The sequence below is a fragment of the Sarcophilus harrisii genome, chromosome 1 (assembly GCF_902635505.1).
Source record: "Sarcophilus harrisii chromosome 1, mSarHar1.11, whole genome shotgun sequence".
NCBI classification, from domain to species: Eukaryota; Metazoa; Chordata; class Mammalia; order Dasyuromorphia; family Dasyuridae; genus Sarcophilus; species Sarcophilus harrisii.
The window spans coordinates 577,581,714-577,600,073 of NC_045426.1; the positions used below are offsets into that span (position 1 = coordinate 577,581,714).

The window sequence follows — 18,360 nt, forward strand, 5'->3', positions numbered from 1 at the left end:
TCTGTCTACTAGGAGGCTGTGCTGGATTTTGTTGCAAGCATCAGACTCGTGATGGGGGGATGTCTCCCTGGTTTCTCCAACCAAAATTATACTGACTACCAGGTTCATGTCAGGCCTTTTTGCTTTTCTGTTCATGGGGCCAGGGAGTCTGGTGAAAGCCAAGCAAAGGGAGCAGAGGGTTCCAAAGGAAATTAGTAATATCTCTACCAGAGAGTGCCTTGGAGCATGTTATAAACCAATTGAAGAGAAGATGCATGGGGAGAACATGCTGTTTAGTAATAAGAACACTTAGTACACTCCGCCTACTGTAATACTATATTGGTGAATGGTAATTAAATCTATATATCTCCAGATTGCTTTCTGCAACTAAATCCCTGGAAATTTTCTGCACTTTGTCTGCTTCAGTATGGTCTGTCCTCTATTCCCCTCTGACAGAAGTCCCTGCTTTGGCTGATAACATCTTTTTAATATCCCCAGACTGAAGACAAATGCTTCAATACACACTGGTAAAACATAAGTATTTCCTCTCATTCTTTGAATATCATGTTGAATGAGAGAGAGAGGGCCTGAAAAATTAGGACTTGTTGGCTATTTATGTCCCATTTTCTCTTTGGGGATGTCTCAAATCCTGCGGCTTCAAGCTTCTTGGAACCTGAAAAGAGATCTTTTTGGGTGGGGGCAGAGCGGAGGAGAGATGAGAGTGGGGAACAAAGGATATATTTTACATGTAATTATCTGTGTCTTTATAGAGTACATGCATTTGGATGTAGCCAATAAAAATAGATGAGTATGTACATATGAAAATAATTAAAAGTAATCTGTAGTCTCATTCCCAAGAGAGTCTACCTTATAGTATATAGCAGAATCTTCAATTGTTAAGGATAATAATGAGCACAAATTCTCATTAATAAGTGTATTAGCAAGAATGCTGGATCAGCCTAAGTGGGTGTGGGTTCCAGTCCTGATTGTGCTATACCCTTGGACAGTAATAGCTTGGACATGCCCTTTGGACACTTAGAGACCTTAGTTTTCTTGTTTGAAAAACTGAAGTAGTTAGACTGAATGATCTTTCCCTTGGTCACTTTAGACACCTTACTTTTTTATTTGCAAAATGAATGAGTTAGAATGAATGGTCTCTAAATTGTTCAGTCCTTCAGTTGTGTTCGACTCTGTGAGACCCTGTGGATCCCAGCACACCAGTACTGTCCATGGGGTTTTCCTGGTAAAATTATAGGAACAGTTTGCCATTTTCTTCTCCAGCTCATTTTTACAGGAAACCTAGACAAGCAGAAATTAAGTGATAGCTAGTAAATGTCTGAGATCTTATTTGAATTAAAATTTTCCTAATTTCAGCCCCAGGCAAATAGGATTAAGTGACATGGCTAGGGTCACCTAGCTAATCTGAGGACACATTTGAACTCATATCTTCCTGATTTCAGGCCTACTGCTCAACTGCATCCTTTATAAGTCTTTAAGGTCCTGTCTTAATTCTAACTGAACTTGTCTTTTTTTTTAAAATACTAATAGCTTTTTATTTTTTAAAATATATGTAAAGATATTTTATAACATTCATCCTTGCAAAACCTTGTTGTCCAGATTTTTTTGCTTCCCTACTCCCCACTCCCTTTCTTAGACAGCAAGTAATCCAATATAAGTTAAACACGAGCAATTCTTCTCAACATATTTCTACATTTATCATGAGCAAGAAAAATCAGATCAAAAGGGGAAAAAAAAAAGAGAAAAAACCAAGCAAGGAAACAACAACAAAGGTGAAAATACTGTTGTGATCCACATTCAGTCCCCATAGTATTCTCTCTGGTTCGGGATGGAGACATCACAAGTTTGTTGGAATTGCCCTGAATCACTTCATTGTTGAAAAGAGCCACATCCATCAGAATTGTTCATTACATAATCTTGTTGTGTACAATGATCTCCTGGTTCTGCTTATTTCACTCAGCATCAATTCATGTAAGTCTCTCCAGCCCTTTCTGAAATCATTCTTTTGATTATTTCTTATAAAACAATAATATTCCATAACATTCATATACCACAATTTATTTAGCCATTCCCCAACTGATGGGCATCCATTCAATTTCCAATTCCTTGCCACTACAAAAAGAGCTGCCACAAACATTTTTGCACATGTGAGTCCTTTTCCCTTTTTTATGATCTTTTTGGGATGCAGACCCAGTAAAGATACTGCTGGATCAAAGGGTATGCACAGTTTGATAGCCCATGGGCTTATGAACTCATCTTTAAAGTCTGGTAGTATGTATTTATATGTGCATACATAAATGTGTGTTTGTCATACTGTATATATATATATATATATATATATATATATATATATATATGGAGTATATCTATATCTATATCTATATCTATCTATCTATCTATATATATATAAACTATTCTTTCCTTTTATGTTTTTTTTTCTTTTGTTGTTGTTGTCTCTGTCCCTGTCTTTCTCATTCTCTATCTGCCCCTTCCCTCTGTCTCTACCTCATACAAGTATGTGTTGTTTATGTTGTGTTCCCCAGGAATGTAAGCTTTTTGAAGTCAGAGACTGCCCTCAAGATATGTCTTCATATCCCCAGCACATAGCACAGTGCCCATTAGTAGTTGGCACTTAATAAATGTTTGTTGATTGAATGAATGCTATCCGCTTTTTTTTTTAAGACCCATCCATTTGTTTCAGTCTTTGATTTAAGATACAAAAATGTTTTTAACCACAGAAATATTTCACAATTAAAGGAATTGGAAGGAGATGAAAGATGGAAAAAACAAAAACAAATGAAAATAATCATTATCTTACTTGACATTTATATAAGTACTTAACATATACTAGATTCGTAAATCCTCATATACTTTACATCATCAGACACCTCCATCGATCTTCCCAAGTGAATCATGTCATTACTGTGGATTTCCATAAAACACAATATTTCAGAATCAGCAGACCCCTCAAAGATCTGCTCCCTTCCCCCATTTTATTGTTTATGTATTTTCTGAGGCAATTGGGGTTAAGCCAGGAAGTGTTAAGTGTCTCAGGTCCTCCTGATTTCAGGGCTGATGCTATATTTACTGGCTGACCTGGCTGCCTCCCTTTCCCCCATTTTAGTGATTAGGAAGCTAAGGTCACACAATTAGGAACATTTCATTTTGGTAGTTATTAGTATTTTTTAAGACTCTATGGTTGTGAAAATTTTCTAAAAATTGTCACCCGAATGATATTTTCACATGGCTGATGGAGGCAGCAGTTTGTGGCTGTATATTCCTTGTCTATTTATTTCTTCTCTCTGTTGCCTCTCTTCTCCTCACTACTGGGAAAGAATGGAATCAGGCAAATCAAAGTAATGTTTATTGAACTCCTATTCTATGTTTGGGGCTGTAAGGGAGACAAAGGAGCAGGAGGTACAATCCTTTAGCTGCTTGCCCTCTGGTTATGGTGAAAAATTCAATTGAACAGTATTCATTGGATGCTTGCTGTGGGCACCGAGTCCTTTGGGGGAGTAATCTAACCTAATCCATTTTATCAAGCACCTCTCAGCAAGAGGCATGATGGAGTAGCTAGAAGGCCAGCCTTGGAGTCAGGAAGGCCTGGGTTTAAGGCCTGCCTGTGACACTTTCTGGCTGAGTAACACTGGGCAATTTTCTTATTTTCTTGATACTTTCAGGCAACATGCTAAGAATTTTAAGTTGGAGATCTCTGGCCAAATCTGCACAACAGTGAGAGTTTCTATAAACTCATGGCATTAGAAAGTTCCCCACCTTCCCCAAATAAAACTATGCAGGTGAATGTTTCTAGGTTACAGTCTTAAAAATTATTGAGAATTCCAAAGACCTTTTGTTTATGTGAGTTAGAGCTAAAAGTATTTACAGTGTTAGAAATGAAAACTGATAAGGTTTTCAAATTAATATTAATTCACTTAAGATATTAAACCCATTATATGTTAACATAAACAACAATTTTCTTTCTTTCTTTCTTTCTTTCTTTCTTTCTTTCTTTCTTTCTTTCTTTCTTTCTTTCTTTCTTTCTTTCTTTCTTTCTTTCTTTCTTTCTTTCTTTCTTTCTCTTTTCTTATCTTTTTGCTGAGGCAATTGGGATTAAGTGACTAGCCAAAGGTCACGCAGCTAGGAAGTGTTAACTGTCTAAGGTCAAATTTGAACTCAGATCCTCCTGATTTCAGGGCTGTTGCCACCTAGCTGCCCCAAACAATAATTTTCTAATGAAAAATGAGAACATTCTTCAAAAGGAATTTATTTTGAAAAGTGGCATTGTTTTACATATTTTTGCAAATCTTTTGAATGTCTGGCTTAATAGAAGATTGTTGAATTATTTTATCTGCTTTCATATTCATTCTGTTGCAATATTTTACTGGAAGCTTTACCTAATCCTTAAAGCCAGACTTTCCCTCTATTAATTATTAACTATTTATCCTGCATATAGTTAGCTTTGTATATGTCAATGTGTGTGTTTTCTTCCCTTTTGATTTTAAGCTCTTTGAGGGCAGAGACTAAGAATTTACCTCTTTGTGTTTTCCTAGAATTTACTAAGATGTACATAGTTGTTGCTTAGTTTTTTTGTGTCCCCAGAACAGTGTCCTGCATTTTGTAAGTAAGTGCTTGATCAATAATTGCTTGTTGGATTGAATTGTACTGAAATAAAAAGACAAAAGAGAAAGACAAAAAAATGACTTCTGTTCTCAAGTTAATGAGGCTTAGATACAGATAAGATGATGAAAAAATCACTCCATGACAGCATGCAGTGATAATAAAGGCAAAATCAAATGTCATTAGGTAGGAAGAAAAGTATTTGATACAGGTAGAAGGTGTGTTAGTAAGTGGCCTGGTTGACAAGCAGCCTTATAGGTGGGATTTGTGCCTGTGTCTGAGAAACTGAGAAGAATAAACAGTAAATTCATGGATTAGGGTTCCATGTTTGGTTTTTTTTTTTCTCTCTTTCCATCCTTTCCCTCCTTCTTCTTTTACTTTCCCTTCCTCCTCCTTCCCTTGCCCTTCCTACTCTCTGCCTTTTCTTTTTTCCTCCTTCTCCTCTTCTTTCTCCTCTTCCATCTCCTCCATTCTCTTCTTTCTCTTCCTCCTCCTCCTCTTCCTCCTTATCGTATTCCTTCCCCTTCTCTTCCCTCTTCCTTTCTTCTTCTCCTCTTTCTTATGGCCACAGGAATGTCATGTCACCAGTTACCCAAAGAATGGATTTTGTGACTGGTCTTCACAGGTATATAATACTTTTCGATGTTGAACTGAGATCCACATAGACTATGCAGATTTAGGGAATTAAGAGCTAAGTTTATATAAGTAAGTCATATTTAACAAATGAAGATTGAAAAAGATATGTTTCCCTTTAAGCAAAATGTCAAATTTAGTTATTTATAATGAAACAATATAAGCCTGAAAATCATAGCTCTTGTATCTTTCAGATGCAATGGAAAGAGCACTGGACTTAGGATCAGACAAACTAGGTTTAAGTTCTGATTTGGTCACTTATAACATGTGTGACACATCACTTAAACTCTCTGGGTCTCAGTTTCCTCAATTGTAAAATGAGCTGAACAGGATGAGCTAAGAGTCCCTTCCATCCCTAAACTGATGATTCTTTTATTTCTATTTATTCTTTAAACAAGCATTTACTTGTGTTTGAAATACATACTGTGCTATATCATGAGGGAGATACAAAACTATGGTCCTTGTATTTTATTGTGCATTTTTGTATAGGTGATAAGAAATTTACACAAATGACTACAATAGCAATCAGAATATATGAAGTACATGAGAAAGGAATAAATAGTGCAGTGAGTTTTCTCTTTTCTATGAGGCAGTTGGGATTAAGTGACTTGCCCAAGGTCACATAGCTAGTAAATGTTAAATGTCTTCTGTCCAAAGATAGAATAGGAATCATTGGAAGTGAGGTACTCCTCTTGCTGGAGTCATTCAAACCTAAGTCACTTCTTGCATACAAGTCATGTTAAAAGAATGCTGCTTACGTTATGCTCAATAGATTTTTGCTCTTATTTTTAAAAATAGTATTTTTTTTTATTTTTCAAAATACATGCAAAAACAATTTTAAAAACATTCACCCTTGCAAAATTTTGTGTCCAAATTTTTCTTCCTTCCTTTCCTAACCCCAGACAGTAAATAATCCAATATAGGTTAAACATGTGCAATTCTGCTAAACATATTTCCACATTTAACATGATCTGATTTTGCAAGAAAAATCAGATCAAAAGGGGAAAAATGAGAAAGGGAAAAAACCCCAAGGAAACAACAACAAAAAGGTGAAAATACTGTGCTGTGATCCACATTCAATCTCCATAATCCCCTCTTGATTAGTACATTAAAGAAATTATTTTTAGGTGACATAATTTTGAATCTTTTGAAATTCTAGTTATCTGTAATTTATAGGCAAATAACACTTGATCTTAGCCCAAATGGATCAATTTTTAAAGTAGTATTTTATTTTTCCAAATACAAGTGATAGTTCTTTTATAAAACTTTGTGTTACAAAATTTCTCTCTCCTCTTATCGACCCCCTCTCACTAACAGCAAGCAATCTGATATAGGTTACATATGTGCAATTCTTTTATACATATTTTTATATTTGTTGTGTTATGCAAGAGATAATCAGATTAAAAGGGAAAAAAACCATGAGAAAGAAAAGCAAACAAGCAACAATAACAAAAAAGATGAAAATACCACATTAAGTCTACATAGTTTTCTCTTTGAATGTAGATGGCATTTTCCTTCCCAAGTCCCAAATAGATCATTTTAAAGATAAATTTCCTCCTAATTGTCCCACCAGCATCATATTGTCTCACATTCAATATATTTAAAAAACAAGACTTCTGATTGTGCTCTCAAACTTTCTCTTTTTCCTGACTTCCCCATTTCTGTTGATGGAATTGGTACTATCCTTATTATCTAGTTTAAGAAGATGGAGTCATCTTTGACTCTTTCCTCTTCTTCATCTTCCATGTCCAATAAATTGCTAACATCTATGGTTGTATCCATATATTTAGCCTCTGTTTTCCTTTGTCCTTTTACTTCCCCAACTGCTATCATTATTTCTCACCTGGAATGATGTTATAGTCTCTACCTCTAGTGTCATTTCTGTCAAATATAAAAAATCTTTCATATTGTACCAATGTACTCTTCCTAATGGGGAAATTATATCATGTCATCTCTTATTTAAATATTACATTTCATCTAAATTCCAGCTTCTTAAGCAATAGTTTGTGACCCAATGTGGAGGTCATGAAATTATGATATATTGTAATTGTTTGATTTTTATACCTATTTTATATACCTATATACCTGTGGTCATGTAAAAATTGTTCTGGTGAAAAAAGGTATGAATGAAAAAAATTTAAGAAGCCCTAACTTAAACTATGTTAAAGTTTTTTCTTTATTTTTGCCCTGTTGCCTGTTGATCTCATGTATTTGCATATATTGTCCTCCGTGCCTAGAAGACTCATATATACATATATATGTATGTATGTATGTATTTGATAAGCATCTTTTCTTCCTTGTAAGCCCAGTTCCAGTTGTTCTTTCCTACATGAATCTTTTCATGATCCTGTCAGTTATATATACTTTTTCCTTTTCTAAATTTCTCACACTTTTCCATTTGATCATTTGGGCAAATCATTTTTTTAACTTTATTATCAACCTTGGTCTGTTCGTTTGTAAAATGAGGGAGCTGGATTATATAACTTGTCTTTCAGTTCCTTCTAGCTCTATAATTCTATGAATTTATCATATTCCTACTTTTATTTATGTATGAATCTCATCCCAAGAGATTGTAAATTCCTTAAGAGTGAGAATTACATACTTTTCCATCTTTAGTCTTGCAGCCAAGGGTACTCTCTTTTCCATTTTGTGCATCCCATTCCCTCTGTTCTGGAACCGTGATGAACCAACTTTGCCTTTATTCTTTGAGAGGAAATATTAGGTTATTCCCTTATAGTTTCACTTGCCATCTCTGGAACTTTCAGGACAAATGTGTATAGTCTCATTTTTTAGGATGTAAGCTCCTTGAAGTTAAGAATTATCTTTGCTTTTGTATTTGAATCCACATTGCTTAGCTCAGTATTTGACAAATAGTGGATATCATCTCATTCACTTATCTTTGTGGCCACAATGCTTAGTGGATAATAGGAGCTAGACTTGATGAGTACATGACAAAAATTAGGAGGAGATAACACTGAAATGTAGGTTGGATGAACAATTATGAAGAACCTCTGAATTTCAGACTAAGAAGTTTGAACTTTATTTGGAAGAAAAAAAGATGGAAATCTACAAAAGGTGATTTAGCAGTATAGCGACAGAGCAAAACAGTAGAATAAGAAAATAAATCAGGTCAAGATTGGTTTAAAAGATGATTTGGAGAGGGAGAGAATGGAAATAAGTAAAGGGGTTAGGAGGCTATTTCAACAGTATAAGTATGGACACTTTCATTCCTTCAGCTTAGCAGGAGGATTGAAGATGTGTTAAAGAGATACGATAGAGAGAGAATTGGCCAAGTTTTGGTTATTGATTATATATGGAGGGCTTAGAAGAAGGAGGAGTCCAAGATGCCTCCAAGGTAGTGAGCATGGATGACTAGAAAAATGGAGATGTCATTAATAGAAATAACAAATTGGGAAAGGGAACATATTTTAGATGACTGATGATGAGTCCAGTTTTAGATATTTTGAGCTTGAGATTTGATTGTTACATTAAAGTCAAGCTTCTCAGGAGATGATTGTACATGATAATCTGAAGTTCAGGTAAGAGGTCAATGTTAGAGATGGAAATCTGGAAATCACAGAATTGTAAGAGACATTAAAGATCATTTAAGTGTGATTCTTTTTTACAGATGAGGAAATTGTGGCCTATATTCAAGGTTTCATATGTAATGGATAGAGCTAATATAGGTGATGCAGTGGATAGAGCTCTAAACCCTGAGTCAGGAAAACTCATTTTGGTGAGTTCAAATGTGGCCTCAGAATTTTACTAAGTATGTGACCCTGTGCAAGTTACTTAACTCTGTTTGCCTCAGTTTCCTCATCTGTAAAATGAGCTGGAAAAAGAAATGGAAGATACTATAATATATTTGCCAAGAAAACCCCAATTGGAGTCACAAATAATCAGACACAAGTGTTACAATGGAACAACAACATTTGAAGATGAAAGGTAAAGAGATTACGAGGGAGTTGGTATAGAAAGAGGGATAAATAGAACAATGTCTATGTAATTCAAGTCAAACGAAGCTATTCCTGATTGTTCCAGCTACTAGTACTTTTGCAAGTTAAAACAAACAAACCTGTAGTAATTTTGTATATATCTTATATGTGTTTACATTTTATATGTATATTTTATTTCCCCTGATGAAATATAATCTCTCTGAGGTCAATTATTGCTTTATATTTGTCTTTTCATCCATTTTTCCTAGAATAATGTCTGGTAAATACTTAATAAATATTTGATTGATGTATCATGAGAGAGTAGGAGGCAAAGAGTAGGAGAAAGGAGTATGAATATGAAATATCATAGAAACAGAGGGAATTCAGTATTCAGGGGTTGGTATCTAGATATTAAATGGTTCAGAATAATGAAGTTTTGAGGGAAAAAATTCCTCTGGATTCAACAAGCAGAAGACATTTTAGAGATCAATTTCAGTAGATTTGGGGAACTGAAGTCAGCTTTCAAAGAGCTGAGGAATGAATAAATGGGAAGCAGCTGATGTGGGTTAGGTTTTTTTTTTTTTTTTTAAAGAAACTTGTCAGTGAAAATGATAAAGGAGATGGAATAGCAGCTTGAGGGGAAAACAAGAATCCTTAAAGCTAGTCTTTTGTTCTCTTAGCCTAGGTGAGACCTAAGCATGTGAATGAGCCAGAGAGGGAAGAGATTGTAAGGGAGAAAAGGGATTTAGAGAAGGGCTGATATAGATGCAAAGACCATTGAACTGGATGGCAGGAAACCTGTGTTCTAACATCCCTCTCTCATCTTTTATGGGTAATACGACTCTTCATCTCTCTGATTCTCTTTCCTCATTGAGAGAGTTGAATTAGATTTCTGGTGTCTCTTTCATCTCTGTATGTATGTTAGGAAGGAGGCAGCAGGATCATGGGGGCAAGTGAAGGCATCATGGTCATTGAAAAAACCCCTTTTTCTGACCTAGGAGAGGAGTAGAAATATGATGTCTTTATTTTTTGTTTTCACTTTTCACTTTTCATTTTCTTCTCACTCTTGTTAGTTTATTCAATTAGCACATATTATTTTGCCTAAGACATTAACAAACTTTTTTGAGGGATGGTGATTTTAGAAGCCAAAGAAAAACGTTTTGCTTTGTTTCTTCAAGACATAAACCTTCTATATACATAGACTAGAATTCCCAGCAGGACAAAGGCTGGGTTCACTTTAGCTCATTCCTTGATTTAAGTGGAAAAGAATGAAAATGGCAAGATAAAAGACTTTATCTTTGTGTGTGTATGTGTGTGGGAAAGATAATCTGTTACCATGGATTATGAAGACAATAAATAAAAAGCCAACCTGTTATTCAAACAGAGCTCTAAAGTTTCTTTTGAAGGCAGATATCTGAATTCTAAAGCACATTACTTTGGAATAGGCTAGGTAGTAGCTTTTTTTTTTTTTTTAAGTAATAGTTGTTTAAGATTCTGAAGAATATAAAGTGGAGGAATTCAACAGCCTAAATTCAAGAGAGGGAACAATAATTTTATCTTTTATGTATGAATAAAGGTCATTATATGTATTATTCAGTATAAGTTGTAGTCTTTTTCTATCAAACCATCCTACAGTTGTTTGAAAGGATTCTAGATGTTTTCATGTCAATTGAATTATTTGCTATTAGGCATTTTAAAAAGATGAAAACTTTGAGTATCTGCTTAAGTGAATTACTTTCATGCCCTGTCTTTAAGAATGCTTGTATTTAGAATTACAAATCATTTTTTTTTTCAGAGAGATCAGCAAAGCTAAACTTCAGCAGGCTTAGCTGAATTGTATAGATAAATAAGGTCCTCTGCCATCCCTGATTCTCGATGCCAGACTGGTTTGTGGTCATTGGCCAGCATTTATTAATGCTAAAAGGAATAACAATTGAACACCAGAGAAGATTTTTTTTCTACCTGTTCTCAGCATGTGGTGATTTCTAAGATATCTTCCAACTTTGAATCTATGATACTCTGGCATTTGCTTGTAGGGACCTCAAGGGAGAGAGAGACACACACAAAGGAAAGGAAAGAGGAAGAAGAAATAGGGGGAAATGGAAAGAAAAAGAGGAAGGAAGGAGAGAAAGGAGGGAGAAAGATGGGTAAAAGAAGGGTGAGAGATAACAGGACTGAAGCTTGAAGAAGATGAAAGAGATAAAGATGAAGAGAGAAGAAGGAGAACAAGAGAAAAAGGGAAGAAAGAGAAGGAAGGGGAGGTAATAGTGAGGAAGGGGAAGAGAGAAGAGGAGAAAGGTAAAGGAGGTAGTTTTAGGTAAGAGAGAAAAAGAGGAATAAGCCTGGTGTTTGATTACAAGGGCTGTGATCCTTTTTTCCCTGAGATATTTCTGTTGTATATCAAGGCATATCACAGATTTAGGCCTACAAATCTCCTGTGCTCTTTTCTAAAAGTTCACAATATAGAATTCTTGAGCAGACCTTACACCAAACATAGTATGATTCTCTAGGTATGTTACCACAAACAGCTTTCAAAATGTTAGTACTCTGGGGTATATCTTGTTTGGACATAACAGTTTGCATGTTGCTCAGATCTTGAGTTCATTGAGAGCAGAGCCTGCTTTTCTTTTTCTTTCTTTCTTTTGGTCTCATGCCTGGTATATAATAGGCACTTAATAAATGCTTGTTGATTTGATATTAGCATTTCTTTTAGGCCAGGAATGGAGGTAAAGCAGGATAGAGAGGGCAATGATACTGACAGTTCAGTGAAAAAAACTCATTTAACAAAAGAACGTTAACATTAAAAATACTAATAATAATGATTCAAATACTTTCAAAATTGATTTCTCTTTTTGCAGAGTCTATAGAGTATAATTCATGATACTCCCAAGAAACATCTATTATGTATGTTGGCTAGGTCCTGGAGTCAGGAGGACCTGAGTTCAAAAACAGACTCAGATACTTACTAGCTGTGTGACTCTGGGCAAGGTACTTAATCTAAACTGCTTCCAAAAATAAACAAACAAAGAAACATGTTGGCAGCTAATGGCATAATAGAGAAGGAGCTAAACATGAAATCAGGAAAAACTAGGTTCAGATTTTACTTCAGACACTTTCTAGCTGTGTGATTTTAAGCAATTTACAACCTTTCTCAGCTTTTATTTCCATTTGTATGATGGAGATTATACCATCTATGTACTTCACATGAGTGTTGTGAGAATCACATAAGGTAAATTGTTTTGCAAACCTTAAAATGCAATATAAATATGAAGTATTTTAAAATTCTCTGCTAGGCACTAGAGATACAAAGATGAATTATAAGACCTTTTCTTTCTTTAAGGAGTTTCATTCAACTTGGAGATACTTAATGCATAGAAAAAATAGATCATTTTAGAAAGGAGGAAGAACTAACTTTGATGTCATTAGGGAAGGCTCCATCAAGGAAGTCACACTGGAACTGAACTTCGAAAGAAGAGGAGGTTTCCAAGAGGTAAAGATTGTAGAGATGAGGAGACCACACATTCTAGGTAATGGGGCCAAGGTATGAGATTGAATGAAGGTGAGGAACAAAGTGTTGAGTTTGGATATTAGTTACAGCTCCATTATGGCTAGAACATGGAGTAGATGAAGGAAAATAATAGGGATTTTATCAGGTTAAATGGTTTGTGTTTTATCTATCCTCAAGGCTTTCAGGGGCCACTGGGGGCTTTTGAGAAGGAGAGGGTATCTTTATGTAACTTAATTTTTATTTAGTTTTAGCCTAAATAGAACAATAGAGATGCTTGGTGAAAATATCGTTCTGAAACATATCTATCAGTTATCATTGAAAGCAAAAATTAATCTAAAAACTATCAGCAAAGATACGTATGGCCATAAAGGAGAAGGGCTTTTTTATGTGGGGAAAAGATAGGTAACAGAATAGATGGACGCACATTGTCTTGGTTCCTTTATATCAGACTCAGGAGAAGATTCCTAATTCATTGATTGGGCATCTTATAGAAGACATGGACAATAATCATATAGTTGATAAGGTAGGGGCAGGTTGTAATCTTCACCTTTAGAGGTGGTAACTTAATCAGTAAAAATGGCACAGGATCACAATCCTGCCTCAGGCAATTATTAGCTATGTGACCCTGGGCAAACCACTTAATCACTATTAACCTCAGTTTCTTCATCTGTAAAACTAGACTAGTAATATGTCCTATCTCACTAAGAGTGGTTGTGAGAACAGATAAGATACCATGTAAAACACTTTGTAAACCTTAACTATTTTAAGACTAGGTGGTATAGTAGATAAGAGCACTGAGATTGGAATCAGGAAGATCATTTTCCTGAGTTCAAATCCAGCCTGACAGTTACTAGCTATGTGACACTAGGCAAGCCACTTAATCCCATTTGTTTCAGTTTCCTCATTTGTAAAATGAGTTTTTAGGGAAAGAAATGGATAAACCTCACCAGAATCTTCATTGATAAAATCCCAAATGGAGTCAAGAAGAGTTAGACCTAACTGAAAGAACTGAACATCAATAATACTTCTGTAGTAGTCACAACGTCAGAGACATATATAGTACATAAGACAAAGGAGTTTGGGTATTTTCCATTGCCTCTATATCTTAGAGTTCTACTACCACTAGTTTCCATATGCAATCCTCAGTAGAAACTATTTCATTGGCCATATTATTGAGTGGCTACTCTTTATCTATTTTTATAAAAGATTATTATTCACTGGTTTCTTAATTGTAGACTATTTAGGAGTCAGAAAGCCCTGGGTTCAAGTCTAGCCTATAACACTTACTAGCTGGGTAACCCCAAGCAAGTTACAGAACCTCAGTTTCCTCATCTATAAAATGGAGGTCACAATAGCACTCACCTACCAGGGTTGTTTTGAACATTAAAGAAAATATCTTGTCTAAAATGCTCCGATAACCATAAAGTGCTATACAAATGCTCGTTGTTGTCATTCTTACCATTTGTGAAATTCAGGGTATATTCTTTTATTAACTTTCTCCAAAATAAACGAATAAAAGAGATGATCTACAAGGTCCCTTCTGCCTTGAAAAGTCTCTGATTATATACTTTTAATCCCATTTTATAAAAATGTTGCAAGGAAGCTAATTAATGTTTGCAGAATACTTAGAGATTGTCTAATGAGAAGATATTGATGTGGTTATTTGGATGAATAGAAAAGGTTTTTTTTGGTTCTTCAAAAAATCATTTCACTATCATATTTTCAAAGATAAATTGCTCTCTAGTGGTATACATTTTTTTAAAAGCATTACTAATTTTGTTTTTGTTTTATTTATTTATTTATTTTAATTTAATAGCTTTTTATTTACAAGTTATATGCATGGGTAATTTTATAGCATTGACAATTGCCAAACCTTTTGTTCCAATTTTTCCCCTTCTTCCCCCCACCCCCTCCCCTAGATGGCAGGATGAAGTGGCATATATTTTGCTCGCATTAGAAACTATCCTATAACAAAAGGGTCACTGAGGTGATGGTAAAGACCAGGAACCATTTCTTCTTATACTTGGTCTAGTGAAAGTAATGCTTGAGTCAGAGATTGAGATTGAGTCTGGTCTGTGGTAGTTAATCTTAATCTGATCCTCAATTTATTCATCTGTGAAGTTCAGCTACTAATACTTGTGCCACTTATCTCAAGAGATCATTAGAAGAGAAGCTCTTTTACATACTGAAAAATTCTATAAATGTTAATTATTATTAAGCTACCACTTTGAAGACTTTAACAAAATATATATATTCGGCTCTTATAATGAATCTCCTTTGCAACTTTCCTGGGGAGATAACATGATATAGACTACCTGGGAGACATAAAATTTTGCTTCAAATTCTAATCCTCCTACTTAATAATTTTGCAATATCAAGCAATTCACTTAGTCCCATTTCTTAGTTTCTTCATAGATAAAGTTACTGGATTAGATTTGATCATCCTTAAGGCCTTTTCCATCCCAAATATGTTACAGTCTTATAAAATAGCTAGGCCAGCTATTTTTCTCCTTCATTAAAAATAGCACAGGATAAGGTATTTATTAGCTTATTATTTGCTGGTTACTGAGGGTTTAAATGCTTTATTCATTTTCAAATGGCGAGTTCATGTTTAAGCCTGGTTTTAGTAGGTTAAACCTAGTGCTCTTCCTGTTGAACTATGCTCCTTCCTTTTGAGACCTAACTTCACCATTGCTGTAGATTGTAGAGGAACCAAAACTCCATTCATAGTAGGGTATCATTAGAATCAATAGCATTACTTTTCTGACAGCCCAGGGAACAACTCTATTGAACATATGTTGCCTGTAGTTTGTTTTCTATTTATTAAATTAAAAAATATTTTTTTCAATTTGGAAAAAATACATTTTCTTCTCTTTTACCTCAACTCTCTCAATTGAGAAGGAAAGAAAAATAAAACTTGTTAAAAACATATACATATAAAGTAAGAAAAAATGGCATTGGTCATGTCCAAATATATCTATATATCTAATTCTGAACTTTGAGTCCTTTGTCTCTCTATCAGGGGGTGAGTATTGTTTCATTATAAGTCCTCTGGAATCAACTTGGTCTTTATGCCAATCAGAGTTTTTTTTTTTTTTCAAAGTTTTTTTTTTTATTATTATATTGCTATATAAAATTTTTTCTTGTTTTTACTCAATTCACTCTGCCTGAATTCATACACATCCCCTGGTTTCACTGAAACCATCATTTCTTATAGCACATTAGTATTCCATCACATTTATATATCATAGCTAGTTTTGCCATTACACAATTGATTAGTAGCCTTTAAGTTTCCAATTCTTTCCCACTATAGAAAAAGCTATAAATATTTTTGAACATCCTTAGTTATTTCTTTCCTCTTAGGATTAATCACTCCAATAATCTACCTTCTAAATTCCTCCTTCTCCCTTTCCTCTCCTTTTTCACTATTGAGTGAAATGTATTTCTTTATAAAAGGTGTGTGTGTGTGTATGTGTATGTGAATTCTTCCCCGCTTTGACCAGTTCAGATGAGAATGAGGTTTAGTTGCTCCCTCCAGTCTTTTCTTTTTGTTTGTTAAATGTCTTCTTGCACACCTTATTTATCACATATTTTTAGAGGTACTGCCAAGATCAGGTTACCTACTTTGTATATGAATTCAGATAATTATGCAGATGATATATTTATTAATGAGTGAAAAATATTACCTTTCTTTGCATTCATAATCAACGATTCAAATGACTTTTGAGTTTAAAATACCTAGTATGAACTGATCTACCACCTTTCTAAAAAAATTTAATAGAGAAATCCTCAGGGTTGCCTGAAACACCAAGAGGTCAAGGCATTGTCCAAGGTCATTCACATAGGGGTCAGAGGTAGAATTCAACCCCAGGTCTTCATGCGTCCACTGCCAACACTGTATCATGATCTATGCCATTTTTTGCTCTTTTCTGAATTCATAGCAGACCTTAATTTCATTGGCACATATTAAACAATAAAGCTATTTCTAAAGAATCAAGAGTCAGTTGTGTTTTTGGTAAATAAAGTTTTGCTGGAAATGCATTGAGGGAGTGTTTAGAGCATGTGATAAACATCTGTAGCCATGTGATAGATATTTATTGCTTGAATTGATTGATTGATTGATTGTATCCTATATATATATCCCCAAAATCTTAAGTGCACTTTTGAACTTTAGAGCTTAAAACTATTATTTTGGAGGATGTTTTGAACAGGAGAGTGGGACTGAAGAAAGATATAAGGATAGTGCCATCGCCCAGGGAAATGGTGATGTGAACTTCAAAAAGATAGTAGAAGTGTTCATGTTAAAAAAGAGGCAGAAGCAAAAGATGTTGTAGAAGTTGAACTGACAAAACCTTGAAATAGATTTGGAGTGGGGAGTATTGTTGAAGGAGAGAGGAAGGGGAAGGAAAGGGAAAAAAATTAAAAGTGGTTTCAAAATTATGAACTTCTATACTGGGTAGATCAACAGAAATTAAAAAAAAATGAAGAAGGGGCAGGTTTCAAGTACACGCATCTTTATTTAGTAACAATTTTTTTTTAAGCATCTGTTTATCTCAAATAATTAAAACAATATCAACACTTTCTACTATTATGTCACCGCCATCACTTCTAAGGTGATTCTAAACTAACTTAAATAATTGTACAGTTGCTAATTTGTACTTGGGTCATTTATTGAATGAAGTTTTTGATAATTTTACATCTGAAATGCCTCTCTAAAATTTCTCTCTTAAAATAGATAATTTTTTGGACCTCTTTTTTTTTTTTTTTTTTTTTAAGGTATCATAGTTAAGTTCTTTGTAAAACGAACAAATCACCATCTTATTTGCCTTTCATGTTATTTTTCCTCTTTAGTAAACCTGGACATCCAAAGTAAAATGACCTTAAGCCCTAAAAATCACCATGTTTTCCCTATAGCAAGCCTTTTGTACTAACCTTGATATTTTAGTCTGGAAGTCAATGATTTTGTCCTGAATTCTTTGTAGCATTTGTTCATGTGACTATACCCATATTGGATCTTTTTCCTTACACAATTCTTCTCTGTTCTCTTTCTTACTAGAACTATAGTATGGTTGACTAGCAAATGACATTGTTTCCTACATGTAAATTTTTCTTTTTCTTCTAGGTTCTTACAGAAGGGAAAGACAATGGCTCCTCTCATCTTCTTTTTCATGGGTGTTTTTTACCTTTTACCTTCATGCTCTGGAAAAGCTTTGTGTGAAGATGTTGGCCACATGAAGACATTTAGAAAAATAAAAGAAGAAATAGCAGGTTACCAAGATGTTGCTAAGGCCATTATAGATCTTGCTGTGTGTGGCAAGGCCCAGAACAGATCCTATGAGAGACTGGCACTTTTGGTTGACACCGTTGGACCTAGACTCAGTGGCTCCAAAAACCTAGAAAAGGCTATTCAAATTATGTACCAGAATCTGATAAATGATGGATTGGAAAATGTCCATCTGGAACCTGTCAAAGTGCCCCGCTGGGAAAGAGGGCAGGAATCTGCTATGATGCTAGAGCCCAGAAACCATTCAATGGCCATTTTAGGCCTTGGGAGCAGTATTGGGACCCCTCCGGAAGGTATGTTGTGCCCTGTTGAATAATTTTGCATGGCTTATTAAAAAATAAAACAAAAATGATGATGCTTCTCAAAAAATGGATGATGAAAAAAAC

At 34.6% G+C, this 18,360-nt stretch overlaps 1 protein-coding gene across 2 annotated transcripts in view; it reads left to right on the top strand.

The window, feature by feature from the left end:
* Positions 1 to 18,360, top strand: part of CPQ (carboxypeptidase Q) — a 630,163-nt gene that overhangs the window by 103,282 nt on the left and 508,521 nt on the right. For both annotated transcript variants that reach the window (XM_031947017.1, XM_031947016.1), the window contains exon 2: positions 17,813 to 18,267. In XM_031947017.1, coding sequence (XP_031802877.1) covers positions 17,835 to 18,267 — 433 coding nt within the window. In that variant the 5' untranslated portion in view covers positions 17,813 to 17,834. The remainder of the gene's footprint in view (positions 1 to 17,812; positions 18,268 to 18,360) is intronic.